Source organism: Rhodamnia argentea, chromosome 1 (genome assembly GCF_020921035.1).
Source record: "Rhodamnia argentea isolate NSW1041297 chromosome 1, ASM2092103v1, whole genome shotgun sequence".
Classification (NCBI taxonomy): domain Eukaryota; kingdom Viridiplantae; phylum Streptophyta; class Magnoliopsida; order Myrtales; family Myrtaceae; genus Rhodamnia; species Rhodamnia argentea.
In genome coordinates, this window is record NC_063150.1 from 18,385,950 (window position 1) to 18,399,882 (window position 13,933).

A 13,933-nucleotide genomic window follows, 5' to 3' on the forward strand; every position below is an offset into this window, starting at 1 on the left:
CAAAGCATAGTTCAACATTGTGGGGGTATCTATGTATACACACACGTTACCGGATAATTCTGGCCACAAAGAAAATTCTCAAGTAATTTCTTGACTACTGTACTATATTTTGTTCTATCACTTATGTAAGATTTAATTTTTTTACAAAAAATGAATGACGTAAAAATTATTTTTTAAAAAACGAATACTTGTATGTGAAAAGTTTTTAACTTACCTCCCATAATAAGTCTCAAGTAAATACATTCGTAATGACTCTCTCTCTCTCTCTCTCACAAAACGGTAACGTCCTGTTTTAGTTGGAAAAGCAGGAAAAGATTCGAGAAGGACAAGAACTTTGATCTTTCATGCTCACGGGCATTGCAGAACCGGTTTAAAATAACCAAAGCTTTTGGAATCTGGTGCAGCTTTCTTTTTTCCGCTCCCACCAGTTGGTTTCTCTTGCAGGAAAATTTTTGTATTTGCTTCTAATTTCTTCGGTGAACATGAGAAGCACATTTATGAGAGTTGGAAATAATCCTCGGCGATAATATAAACTGCAACTAAACATCCTGCTATAATGAAACTCCATCACTGTTAGTTTAAGTTCAAAACTTTAATAATTTATTAAATCCGGACAGCTCATTGGTTGCAACATTTATTATGGCTCCATTCAAAGTGTCAAGATTGAAAGATCACGTCATTAGTCATGCTATAGGGTCGAGGCTTTTCCGCGTGAATTATGGTCAGGATCAAAGTTTTATAGTGGATACGAATTATGGTCCCCGTGACTTTCACCTCCTGAAAAGTTATTCCTGCACTCGGTACGAGGCATGACGCGTGCATTGATTATAGGAGAAGTGTTGGTAAGCGGTTCAGCTGATAGCATTGATAGCTGAACCAAAAACTTTGAACTTCTTTCGTGGTTGTTTTTCTGGCATTTGTCACCTTCAGAGTTTAAAGTAAAAACTTAATGACATGCTTTGGTTAGAGGAGCGGTCGGTAGAAACCTTAATGCACTAAGCAGAACCCTGACCAGAACGTAATGTGATTTGACTTTCTTTTCCGATTTTCCTTTTCTGATTTCTACTTTCTTTCGGAATTTAAAAAGGAGATTTTTGAATGAAATGAGCATGGATAAGGGTTTCACTAAGCTCAGTCTAAATATCATAGTAACCAAAAAGCAAAGAATTTTTTTTATTTGAATTATTGAGTGTGATGAATACCGATTAAAGTTAAGCAAGAATTTACAGAAACCAAGTAGTCTTTTTCCCATCTCTCTATTGTCATAGACGACGCTGTTAGCAATATCATGATATCTATTTGATTCCGGAAAATTTAATCTTTCGCATATTGTCTTCTCTAACTTAATATAAGCTTCTTTTTCTAAGACAATCCTAGTGCATCGGATGCTCTTTGCGGTTGGTGCAGCCCACATAGTAAAATAAATCCATCCTTGCCTCTAGATAGTGTCCATTGTAGTGCCAAATTCCAATATGAGTAAGCACCACAATGGTCATTTTTATGTTGTGGACGACACGTCACATTGTCAAGCATTTTTTACGGAGGTTGCTCAATCACTATTTCCCAGGCGAGCCGCTTGATACTTCGACCCTAGTTGTATAGGTTGCATCGCTTAGTTAATGTTCTAATAGCCAACCAAATCGGCCGTCTGTTGTTTCTCTTCCGATTCTCGGCATTTCATGTGTTATTTCGAGAAACCAACACCATTGAAAACTCACCACCGTCGAACAATAAACATATTGAAATCTCGTTGTCAATAGAAGCCTGAGGCCACCACATGCACCCCACGCGCAACCACGCAACGGATCCATCATGTCCGACGTTGTGCAGTGCAGATTTGACCATTTATGCTATTTGATTTCATGAAAATCGAAGATTCATTGGATATTGTTTTGGATTATTTTTCAAACTCAAATTGATTTGTTTCAATTCACCTTGCGTTTGGGAGAAAATGTTAGTAATATTACGATATCTACTTGATTATGCACATATCGAATAATATAGAAAATTAATATATCGCAAATTATCTTATTCAATTGACGTTATTACTACAAAATCAGACCTCTAATCAGACCAAAGAGCTACAGAGCGTAAGTACATCACAAAAGCTTTAACAGGACAAATGATAATCGCTTCAAAGTTGAATCAGGAGGAAAATCTATGACCCAAAAGCAGAATACAGTTAAAAAACCTTTGACAGGAAGTGACAAGAGAGAGCAAAACCACAGAGAGAGAGAAGGGGGGGTGGGTGGGTGGGTTTTGTGTATGGGAGAAAGCAAATCATGCGAGCAGATTTGTGAAAACTTCTTTCGTTAATAAACCAATTCAAGCGGAGACCAGCCATGTTTCCCGCCCTTCGCCAACCGCTCAGCTGCTCTCTCGCACTTCGTCGCCACCGTTGGGGAATACGAGGATGTTCTGGAGCTTGACGTCGCAATGGACAAACCCTTTGGAGGGGATGAACTCTAGAGGCCCTCCAAGATCGACCTCGCGTGGTGTCTGATCCTGGCCTCCCGGGGAGGCTTCCCCTCTGGACCTCAAGCTATCGGCCAGGCTTCAGGCGGCGGCATGTTGTGGAGCTCCTCGCCCCGCTAGCTCGCTTTTAATTTGTTCAATGCAAGTTTGAACTTTTGATATTTGTTTAATTCAATCCATGATTTATATGAAAATATTCAATATTATCTTTCTATTAATTCAAGATATGAAATTAATCATGTATTAAAAGTCTAAAAATTATATTTAAAAATTTAAGGAAAAAATTACATATTAAATTAAAATTCAAGAATTATATTAAATAAATTAAAAATTCAAAAATCAGTCGCGTGTTGAATCAAAATTTAAAAATTTTGTGTCATTTTTCCTTATCCGAAAGGGAGAAATTGGAAGGGAAATTAAAGCAACGAAAATGAAGGTATTCAAAAGCCATTTTGTTCTCAAAGTTGGAGAAGGGTTTGGAAACAGTACAGCAATGTCAAGGTTGGTCGCCGTGTCCATCCCATCCATCAATGCCCCCAACCTTTTTTGCAGCGTAGGGAGGTTAGAATAGGACTCAAGGCCATCAATCTGCATTAATTGGCACGATCTCCGACCATGTTTCAACTTTCACCATTATAATGCCTTAATTTTTTTTTTTTTTTTTTTGGGTCGGACATTATTATCCTTAATTAAACACTACTTTTGATAATCATAAATAATCCTAACTTATTTTTTCCCAACCACCCACGAAAGATCTTATAGACTATTTCTTTCTTCAAATATAAAGAAATCACGAGAAAATGACTTTATTCAAATTGAAAACACATGATTTCATGATACCTGAAATAAGTGTTTCGTTGGGATCAATTGGACCGGTTACCGATTTCATGACTAGGGAAGTAAAGAACGAGAAAAAAATGAAATGAGGAGATCGAAATGGGTTAAGGACGTTTGTCTCTCTGTTCCGTTCAGCCATCGTCAAGTACTAGTTAAGTAGGTCATTAATATTTTTTGGTTCAAATGGGCTTACGGTTTGTGGGAAGAGATAATGTTGAAATTAGAATATGAGAATGTGGAGATTATGAATGGCAGACAATTCATTTTCAGGCAGGCCATACCATTTTTCAATAATGCAAAAGAATAAATCAATATTAAAATGTACTGTTTCATGTAAAAATCGAGTTTAACTAAATAATTGACTCCACCTTTTAATTAACCAATATAATTATTGACGCATATTTTTTTGATGGTGGCGCAAATGACCCGTTTGATGGGTATATCAAATTGCATTAAAAAATAAATAAAATTTGAGAATGACTTGGGTTTGTACAGATGGATCCACTTTTCAGAATTTTTTAAACGCGTTGTGCTCCGTTACTTTCTCCCCATTTCTCCGTTAGGGAGGCCCCACTTTCTAGAAAATTCAAATGCTCCCTCATCTTTTCCGTTCTCTCTCTCGTCCTTTACCTCTCTCTCTCCTCACGCTCTTTCTTCTTCCTCCTTCAACCCCTCGCCATTTTTGCTTCCTCTAATCTGAGTTTTGTTAACTCAACCTTTTGCTTCCAGTTCTGAAGTTCGAGTTCCCAGATACGCTCTCTGCATACGACCTTGTTCGAATCCAGGCATTATGAAGCATCCCAAAACACAAGCAGAAAATGAAATCGAAGAAATTAAAACCGATTCTATTCGCCAAAAATAGATCCCATCGTACGTTGAACAAAAAACTTCGCATATTCACTTTTTTGAAACAGAAAACCCAGAATAAGTTACAACTGCAGCACCAACTATACATAAAGACCCTCCTAAAACCATGCCCACGGTGGTCACTGTCTTCCGCCGAGCGTCCTCCATGTAGGTCACCGCATCGCGGATCACGTTTTCGAGGAAGTTCTTCAGTAACCCGCGCCTCCCTGTAGATCAGCGGGCTGATTCGCTTCACTTTCCCATGACTGGCCAGCAGCTGGATTGCCTGTTGCGTAATGCCCTAAATGTTGTTGCGCAAAACTTTCTGGTGCCTCTTTACGACGCCCTTTCCCAACCCCTTGCCTCCCTTTCCACAACCTCACATTTTCTTGGCCTCGAAGCTGAGAGGATTCGAAAAAGAAGAAGACAAGGGGGACTTTGTGTTTTTGGTTTTGAAGTGTTTGAGGTTCATGACGGTGAATGGTGTACGGCGGAGAGAGAGTAACGGCGGAAAGAGGGAGACAGTGACGGAGCAGAGTGCGTTTAAAAAATTCTGAAAAGTGGGCCCCATCTGTACACGTGTCAAATTTTTTATGGACTGTCTTAGAGATGACGTGGCACTCCAGGTGCACCTAATATTTTCTCATGATCCACGAGGCTATAGAGCACCCATGAATGACACGAGAGAAATGGGCAGCTATCCTTTTACAGCATCATCATCAAAAAATCGAATTTGGTTGGCCGTCTAATTAGTAAACTGCACATAGTATCAGTCTTCATAGACGTGTAGAGCAATTCGATTATCTTCACAAGTCAAGTCCTATGTTAGGACACCTCATCTTTTTGGATTACTATTCAGTCGAAATGGATAGCTTATATTTTGAATATTATCATAGGATGAAGCATTCCGCCGATTACTCGACTCGACATTGCTAGTCACCGTAAGAAATAGAACAAGAATGAATAGCAATTGGTAACGATTCTAAACCTGTTTGGTAACGTCAATGATTCTGATCTTAAAATTTTATGATTCTATTTTTTAAACACATTTGGAATAGAAACAAGAATAAAAAAAATTTATTCTTTGTTCGAGAATCACTTTTGAGAAAGATGACCAACAAAGTGAAAAAGCTTTGACTTTGCTCAATTCACCGCCACCCGCTATTGTTTGTCACCGCCAACTGCCCATCGCAAGAGAAAAACGAGAAGAAAATAGAAAATAAAAATAAATCAAAAAGTAATTTTTCCAATGATAAAAAATAATTTTTTGATAAAAATAAAATAATTAAATTTAAAATTAATTGTTCAAAACCATATATATTTTAGAAAAAAATATTTTTCTTGAAAAAAATTAAAAAATATTTTCTAGATTTGTATTGCATTATTAACAAATTATAAGAAACAAATATTGTTAGGATTCAATGCATAATCATAACGAAATAAAACTTAAAAGCGAGAAAGAAAAATCGAGACATAAGATTTTTATCCTGATTCACCCTTAAACTAGGGCTACTTTTAGCAGATAATTTCACTATAATTAGCAACCCGCGTCTCTCTTTACATCTATTAATTACAAGATATATATGTATATATATATAGTAGCTAATTTATGAGTTCAAGCCCAAACTAATAATGAAAAAAATATGAGCTCAAACTATAAAAACCCTATGGTCGCTTGAGACTCACGTGCATTCCAGTCAATGGTGAGTATGAACCATACCCTAAAAAATATGTCATGATTTGATTAAATATAAAAGTATTTAAGTAATATGGGTCGGATTTGGTATGGATTTAATTAAATATAGAAGTGTTTAAGTGCAAATTCATGGTAAAAAATCAAGTGCAAATTACCTATTGAGCTTATATTTTTTCTTAAAGATTTTGCACATATCTTTATACTCTACGAATTGAATGGACTAATTATGAATTATGTATGATCTGTATTCATTTTATTAGTGATGCTATATAAATTGATTTTGTAGTAACAAGATGTAATTATTTGATTTAAACGAAAAAATTTGGAGAAATTATTCTTGAGGACAGAAATTCTAATTTATTTTTATTTTAGAAACAGAAAATTTATATAATTATGAAATGCGTTCTAATTTTTTAAAATTTGTTTAGAAAATAAAATTAAAAAAATTAATTCTCATCAGAATTGTTATCGAACGCACCTTTGACAGATATTGATAAAGCTGAGAGCATGAATCACGCCTCTGTTTGTCTTTGGCAATGAGAAATTGGTGAAGAATTGCTTAGTGCTTGTACGGCGGAGACAACATACAAAGATTGAAAAAGATTTGTCGACATCACTTGTCACATCCCATTCCATCGGCAAACAGATGGACCCAAAGTCCACTTTCTTCACGTGATTGTGGGGTCCACATCCCATCAACAAACAACTCCGCTTTCTTCTTATTTTCTTCTTCGTCTTTTTCCTCCGCCCTTCATCTTCTTCACCTCCTTTTATTTATTTATTTTTCCAGTCCCGTCGTGTATGTACTTCACATTTGCTAATCTAAGTCACAAAAATTAGACGTAATTCAGTTTGTTATAAATTATCGCCATAAAAAAGTTATAATGACATTAGCATGACAGCACCGTCGACTTAGTCATGAACGATTACGTGTTTTGTTGAGCGAATTTGAGAAATTCCTCCTCGAAAGTTAAAATGTGTATATTTGCAATAGTTTTTGTGCATAGTATTTACATAAAATATCCTCTCCATTACTCCGTATAAATTTCAGCTAGTACAACTATATAAAGATGGGATTTGTGTGCTTTGGTCGTAAGGGAAGGCTATACCAAAAACAAAAAAAAGAGAGAAGGTTAAAGAACAAGAAAGGCGACATTGACAACGCACCAATCACTTCGAGCTGGAATCTCTTCATGGGGAAGACAACCTGCTTTGCTTTTGGCGTCACGCGTCTTTGACACCCACCGACATGTGCACATGCTTATCTTCTTATTGGTCAGTTCCATTCCCACCGGCCAGAATTTGATTTCTCCGCATAAATGTAAGAATCGTAAAATTAACAATCTATTTTGAATCAACGAAAATTATAATAATTAATTAAAAATTATTATGAAATTCACTCGTTTAAGGATTTATAATTCACGATATATGTTATTTTTACAGCCTCCATAATAACAAATGACTCATGATTTCGTCTTTCCATGTATATACAGAACGCTGTGGACCATTATTCAGGTTTTTTTCAATGATATTACATATTTTTTTAATTAGTAGAAGACTATTCGAGTTTTCATGAAGTAACACGGAGGTACCGTTGGTGTTGTTATGTATTAACGCATGAGGTTGGCCATGAGCCAGCACCAAAACACTCTCTCACAACTTAGGCATCAGCTCTGTAGCATCCTCTCAAGCACTCCTCAACCCCTGCTTTTTCGCCTTTGGAAATGGCGGAAGCGGTTCTTTCCGGCCTTGCCACTTCCATACTCAATAGCCTCGCCGCTGAAATAGCAAAACCCGGAGGCTCCTTAGCTTCCCAGAAGATCCGGTTGCTCTGCGGTGCCAAGGACGAGCTCCAAAGCCTTAGAGAGCACCGTCCAGTCCATCCAAGCTCTGCTTTTGGATGCCGAGAAGCAGCAATGGCACAACGACCAGGTCAAGCTCTGGCTCAAGAGGCTCAAGGACGTGCTGTACGACGTACAGGACTTGCTCGACGATGTTGCAACTGAAGATCTGAGGCGAAAGGTCACTTCCGGCAACAAGACCTGGAAAGAGGTACGCTTTTTCTTCTCCAAATCGAATCAGCTTGCACACCGGCTCAAGGTGGCTAATAAGATTGAGGAACTTAGGAAGAAACTGGATGGGATTAAAAATGATAGACAGTTCATCGGATTGAAAGTTAGATCCACATCTGAGTGGGCCAACTGTTGCTATTGAGAGGAGGAGGACAACTCACTCTTTTGTGCGCGAGGAAGAAATAATTGGTAGAGAAGAGGATAAGAAGGAGATCATCGCGCATTTGCTTGATTCTTCCTCTGGAGAGAGAGTTTCGGTTGTTTCGATCGTGGGTATAGGCGGGCTTGGAAAAACCACTCTTGCTCGGCTCGTTTACAACGATGACAAGGTTAAAGACTGTTTCAAGCCTAAGCTGTGGGCGTGTCATGGGGATCCTAACAACTTTGATGAGTATGTGATCATCAAAGAAATACTGAAATCTGCCCAGCATGAGTGTCAAGGGGATCCTGAGATGATGAGAGATCTGCAAGACATTGAGAATAAATCGAAGGACCGGTTGCAGCAGCTCCTTCGTAAGGTACTGGACGGGAAGAAGTACTTGCTTGTTCTGGATGACTTGTGGAACGAAGATCACCACGCATGGTTGCCCCTCCAATCTCTGCTCATGGGTGGTTCATGGGGGAGCAAGATACTCGTCACCACTCGCAATCGGGCGGTCGTGCGTGCTACAAATGTGAAATCAGTTGTTCGTGCTCTACCTGGCTTATCTGAAGATAAGTCATGGGACTTATTCAAGAAAATAGCTTTGGTAGATGGGGAAGAAACATTAAACCCGAGCCTGAAGGAGAAATGTCGAGACATGGTCAAAAAATGCGCTGGTGTTCCTCTTGCCATCAGAACTATAGGCAGCCTTTTATACGAAACAGAGGAAAATAAGTGGGACGGTCTCATTGACCGTGAACTTTCAGAAATAGATACGTCGGAACGTGGAATTATGGAAGCCCTTAAGGTCAGCTACTATCATCTTCCGTCGGCATTAAAGCATTGTTTTGCATATTGTGCGTTGTTTCCGAAAGATCACGTCTTCGATAAAGAGACGCTGATACAGCTTTGGATGGCACAAGGATTTATTGAATCATTACACAAGAACGAGGACCCAGAAAGGGCTGGGGATCGATACGTCTTGCACCTACTTTGGAGGTCATTCCTTGAGGTTGAAGAAGTCGATGATTCCACAAATGAGGTGAAAATGTTCAAGATGCATGATCTCATGCACGATCTTGCCTCAAAAGTCGCAGGAGATGAGTGCAAGATGATTAATCACAATGAGGGCGGCATAGATAGAGAAACTCGACATGTATCATTTACTTTCCAGTCCTCCTTGCTTCAAAATATGACCACTCGACTTGAGGCAGCAAATCTACGAACGTTCCTCACATTGACGAACAAGAGAACATATGGACAGGAGGTGTCCCCAATTGAATGTGAGGGGATTTTCACCAAGATTAGGCGTTGTCGAACTTTGGCTTTGCTCGGTCCAGATTTTTGTATCCCTTCTTCCTTGGGGAGTCGGTTGAAGCACTTAAGATTTCTTGATATTTCCGAAAACTGGTCCATTAAGAGCTTGCCCGATTCAATCACGGATTTGCTGAACTTGCAGACCCTTAAACTCTCTGGTTGCAGAAATCTTACAACACTTCCAAAAGATTTGAAGAAATTGGTCAATCTTAGACACCTCTTAATTGATGGGTGTGACTCATTGACGCACATGCCATGCGGGTTGAATCACCTGTCTTCTCTTCAGACTTTATCCAAATTCGTGGTACAAAAGATGGGCCATAGAGTACCTGGAGGTGTGGGGAGAGTAGATGAACTGGATGTGTTAAACAAATTGGCGGGATCCATTAGTCTTGAAAAATTGGAGTTCCTTCAACCAGCACCGAACAAAGGTCACTTGGGGAAAAAGAAGGTCTCCGTTCGTTGGTGTTGAGCTGGTCGAGCCCGTGGGAGCAGCAAGATGACAAAAGCGAGAGCGATGAATTGGTCGTGTGGGAGAACCTCAGGCCGCACCAAAATCTGACACATTTGGACATAAGCGGTTGTAGGGGTAGGAGTCCACCAAGCTGGCTTTCCTCCATCAGGTGTCTCGTTAAGCTCACACTCTTTTGTTGTAGAAGATGGAAGTACTTGCCACCCTTGAGTGAGCTCCCTTCCCTAAGGGAGTTGGAACTCTCTTGGCTTGCATGAGTTGGAGTTCGTTCAAGAGATAAGGGACCCACAACAATCCAATACCGCGTGCCCCTTCTTTCCATCTCTAGAGACACTGCGCCTCTTTTTTTGTGGCAAATTGAAAGGGTGGTGGGGAAAGAGGCTACTAGTGGGAGAAGAACAGAATCATGGGCGGTACGATTCCCAATCGTCATTCCCAAAACTTTTGCACGTGGATATATGGGATTGTGACAACCTGAATTCCTTGCCACTCTTGCCATCAGTGATAGACTTGGAATTACGTGGATCGAGCTCGAAAGGTATTGGAACATCAAGTGGTGGCCGTTCCAAATTATTCTTCAGAAGCAGCACTAGTATCCACCTCCATCCCTCTCTCTAAATTAAAGAAATTGTATTTTGCTTATATGTCGGCTTTGGATCACTCGATGCTCGAGACTCTACTTCCATTCCTCCGTAATCTCGAGTCCATGAGCATTCTCCTATTGTTCCGCACTAAGGAGTCTCTCTAGTGGCATGCAGTACCTGTCCTCGCTCCAGCACCTCTCTATTGATAATTGTGAAGAGCTCGATTTGTCGAGCCACGATGATGAGCATGGTACCCAGTGGCGATCCCTCGTGAACCTCCGTTCTCTTGAATTCGGGACACTTCCGAAATTGGTGGAGTTACCCGAGGGGATTCAACATGTCACCACTCTGCAATCTCTTAGGATTGTTGAGTGTCGGAATCTGACGAGCTTGCCGGAATGGATAGGCAATTTCTCTTTGCTCCAAGATCTTAAAATTATTGGCTGCCCAGGTATAGAGTGTATGCCTGATGGGATGCAGAACCTCACCTCCTTGAAGAGATTAAGAATTCGTGCTTGTCCAGTTCTGGAAGAGAGGTGCCAAAGAGAAGTCGGTGCCGACTGGGAAAAAATTAAGGGCATTGCACACTTATTATGCTGACTCAAAATTGTTCGGACGACTAAAGGAAACCAATCAGTCCCCAACCCTCCAGTCCAGTGGCAGGGGAATACCAATGTCGTCCGACGATATTGGCCATCAAAATCCACAGAGAGTTTCAACTCTTCTTCTTTTTGTTTTCCTTTTTCTTTTGGCGGTGGAGATTGGGCGATTGATCTGTACTTTTGTAAAATATATTGTGGTCAAGACAAAATGATAATCAATGCGTAAATCGTAATTCTGGGTTTGCTTCATTGTTCATAAGCATAAGCAAGGTGGTTGAAAGAGAGACAAAAATAAGCTCTTAATTCTGGGGTTTTTTCTCCTTTTTCTGGTTAATCTGTTTTTAAATTTGTCTCAAATCCCAGCTCTGTTAGCAGAGTTCTTGATGAATTGATTGCGCGAATGATAATATTTATGCTCTAAAAATTAACTTATGATCAGAAATTAATTTTTCTACTTTTGAAAAAAAGGAATTTTTTTTTATTTCTTCAAGCGGGTCTAAAAATACTTTTAGCGTGAAAAAATGCTCTAAAAGTAAAAGAATGAAATTACACAATCAAACAGATTTTTGCTTCAGAAGTTGTGTTACAATGGATTTCTACTCGAGAAGTGTTATGATGTGCGCCCAAATCTAGCAATACAAGCTTGTATTGAAATACGTGATTATTAAACTCGTATCATTCGACGTTGATTTCAACTTTTTTGTTATGATTTGTCGAAATACAAATTTCTTCTCGAAATATTCGGCATTTTAATTTATCGCTATTAAAATTGATTTTTTCACACTTTTTCTGTCAAAAAGTGTTCTCGTAGTTGAGTTTCGAATAACATGTAATGTTTGACTTTTTCTTTATTTACGAAAGCTTTGGATCAACTTGTCGTGATATGGGTCATGCCTGATATTATTGTCACGTTTGCCTTTGGCCACGTGTCCACTTGTTAGATCAAATAATCTCATTACTAAACATAACAAGGCGTTTCGATCAAAAATAAAAAAGAATATGGCATAAATTGTTGTAGATTTCTTAGATTACTCAACCAATCTCGACATTGTTGTATTACTATCCTCTAATCGAGATCTACTTAATATAAAAGGAAAATTACCAAGAAATTCGTAAATCAATTGTAATGGTGCCAATTCGGTTTTAAAATTTTTTTTTTGTCAATTCAGTCCTAAACTTTTTTATATTTGTACTAATTTTGTGCTTGGCGTAAAATTTATTTTATAAATATTTTAAGAAATTATAAATTCTGTGTGCATATATTGTAATCCTAATGCAGTTGAAATATAGAAGTAACCTCCGGAAAAAGAGGAGAGGTACTCGTTAGTAGTTTTGAGCTGAAAGATCGAGCTTCGTTCAGCACAGAAAATGCACATGGCAATCCCGGTCAAAGGTTTTGACTTTGACCTGCAAATACTTTCCCATTCCCGAAAGGCCCGCATCTCTACTTTTGTAAAGCATATTGTGATCAAGACAAAATGATGATCAACGCATGAAGGTCCCAAAATCGTAATTATTGGGTTTGGTTCATTGTTCATATGCAAAAGCAAGGTGGTTGAAGCAAAGACAAAATGAGCTCTTGACATCCAATTTTTGTAAATAAGTAATTGGAAACCGGGAAGATAGAAAACCCCAGCTGTCATTTTTGCAGCTACTAGAAAACACTATCGCCCGTAGGTGCTCTATAAGACGTTTTATGCATGTGTAAAACACATTCCCTATTGTATTTAGGCAAATATAATATTGTCTCTTTTACTCATATTTGTCACTGTAAAATCAATTACTGAACTTGAGTGCATAATCAAAGCGACCACCGCCATCACATACTCACCTTGATTTTGACAGTGACTCACCGAGCTAGGTGTGGCCAAACGCAGATATTCGCAGCGACTCGGAATCCGTGAGCTGAAAAAGAAACGAAGGAGGCGGACCTAGGTAGCTGCGGGCCGGGTGGCATAGGCGCGAGAGGAAGTAGAGACTAAAAAAGGTCCTACGATGGCGGCGAGGGTTACGGTGGCGAGGTCTACCACTGGGCTAGCAAGAGAAGAGAAAAGAGACCGAAGATACAGAGAGGGAGGCCACGGTAGAGAAGATATGTTACGACTATCTTATTTTATTTACTTCCTCAATTTTTGTAAAGTTTCCATTAGATCCGTCACCTTTTGATTTGTTCAATTGAATTCCTAAATTTTATATTTTTTGTTCAAATTGGTCCTTTTCAAATATATACAAAAATGGAGACACATGTCATTTTCTTATAGCTTTTTTTATTATTGTTTGTCTTTGAAAATTCTCATTTATATCAATATTTACAATAAAATAGTAAATAGTAAATAGTGTTTTTGACTATTACAGTCACGTGCATCTTGTTAGTGGATAAGTCTATAAAAATAGAGTTATTTTACCTAATTTAAGTTAACAAATAATGCGATATTTGTGAGAAAATATTTGGATTTCCTTCTATTTATTCAAATTTTCCTTGTTTATTTGATTGATTTAACTGCATCTTGTTCCAAACTTTTGCTTCTAAGATTGTCGGTTTTAATTTGTTCTCAATTCTATATTGATTTGTTAGATAAATTTTAGAATTAGTCTATTTTTAGTATTTAATCGATTTATTAATCATCAATCTATGTGAGACAATATCTTTTTTCATCATTATATTACTTGTTGGACACGTTCACTTGAATTGAAAATATTACGAACAGACGATATTTTTTCCAACCACCCTCTATTTGGTGGATTTACAAGTTTTAGACATCACCGCATGCAAATTAGCTAAATATAGATGAGTATTTTGTACATACTTGTAATTCGCCCATCAAAAGGCTGGTTAAAGGAAGTTTTCTTCAACTCGATTTGTAAATTCGCTATTATTTTCCGTGATACT

The 13,933-nt window shown here is 38.4% G+C and overlaps 1 protein-coding gene across 1 annotated transcript; it reads left to right on the plus strand.

The window, feature by feature from the left end:
• The first annotated feature begins 7,578 nt into the window (after positions 1–7,578).
• Positions 7,579–9,857, plus strand: LOC125314599 (putative disease resistance protein RGA3). Its single transcript, XM_048277327.1, has 3 exons — positions 7,579–7,731; positions 7,787–7,906; positions 8,031–9,857. The coding sequence occupies exons 1-3, from the start codon at positions 7,579–7,581 to the stop codon at positions 9,855–9,857; spliced, it is 2,100 nt and encodes a 699-aa protein (XP_048133284.1).
• The last annotated feature ends 4,076 nt before the right edge of the window (positions 9,858–13,933 follow it).

Excerpts from the sequence above, each read along its gene's own strand:
- LOC125314599 (XM_048277327.1), top strand. The coding sequence starts at position 7,579 with ATGGCGGAAGCGGTTCTTTCCGGCCTTGCCACTTCCATACTCAATAGC. Across the intron at positions 7,732-7,786 it reads GCCTTAGAGAGCACCGTCCA|GTCAAGCTCTGGCTCAAGAG; the intron begins GTCCATCCAAGC and ends CACAACGACCAG. Across the intron at positions 7,907-8,030 it reads GCAACAAGACCTGGAAAGAG|TTAGATCCACATCTGAGTGG; the intron begins GTACGCTTTTTC and ends TCGGATTGAAAG.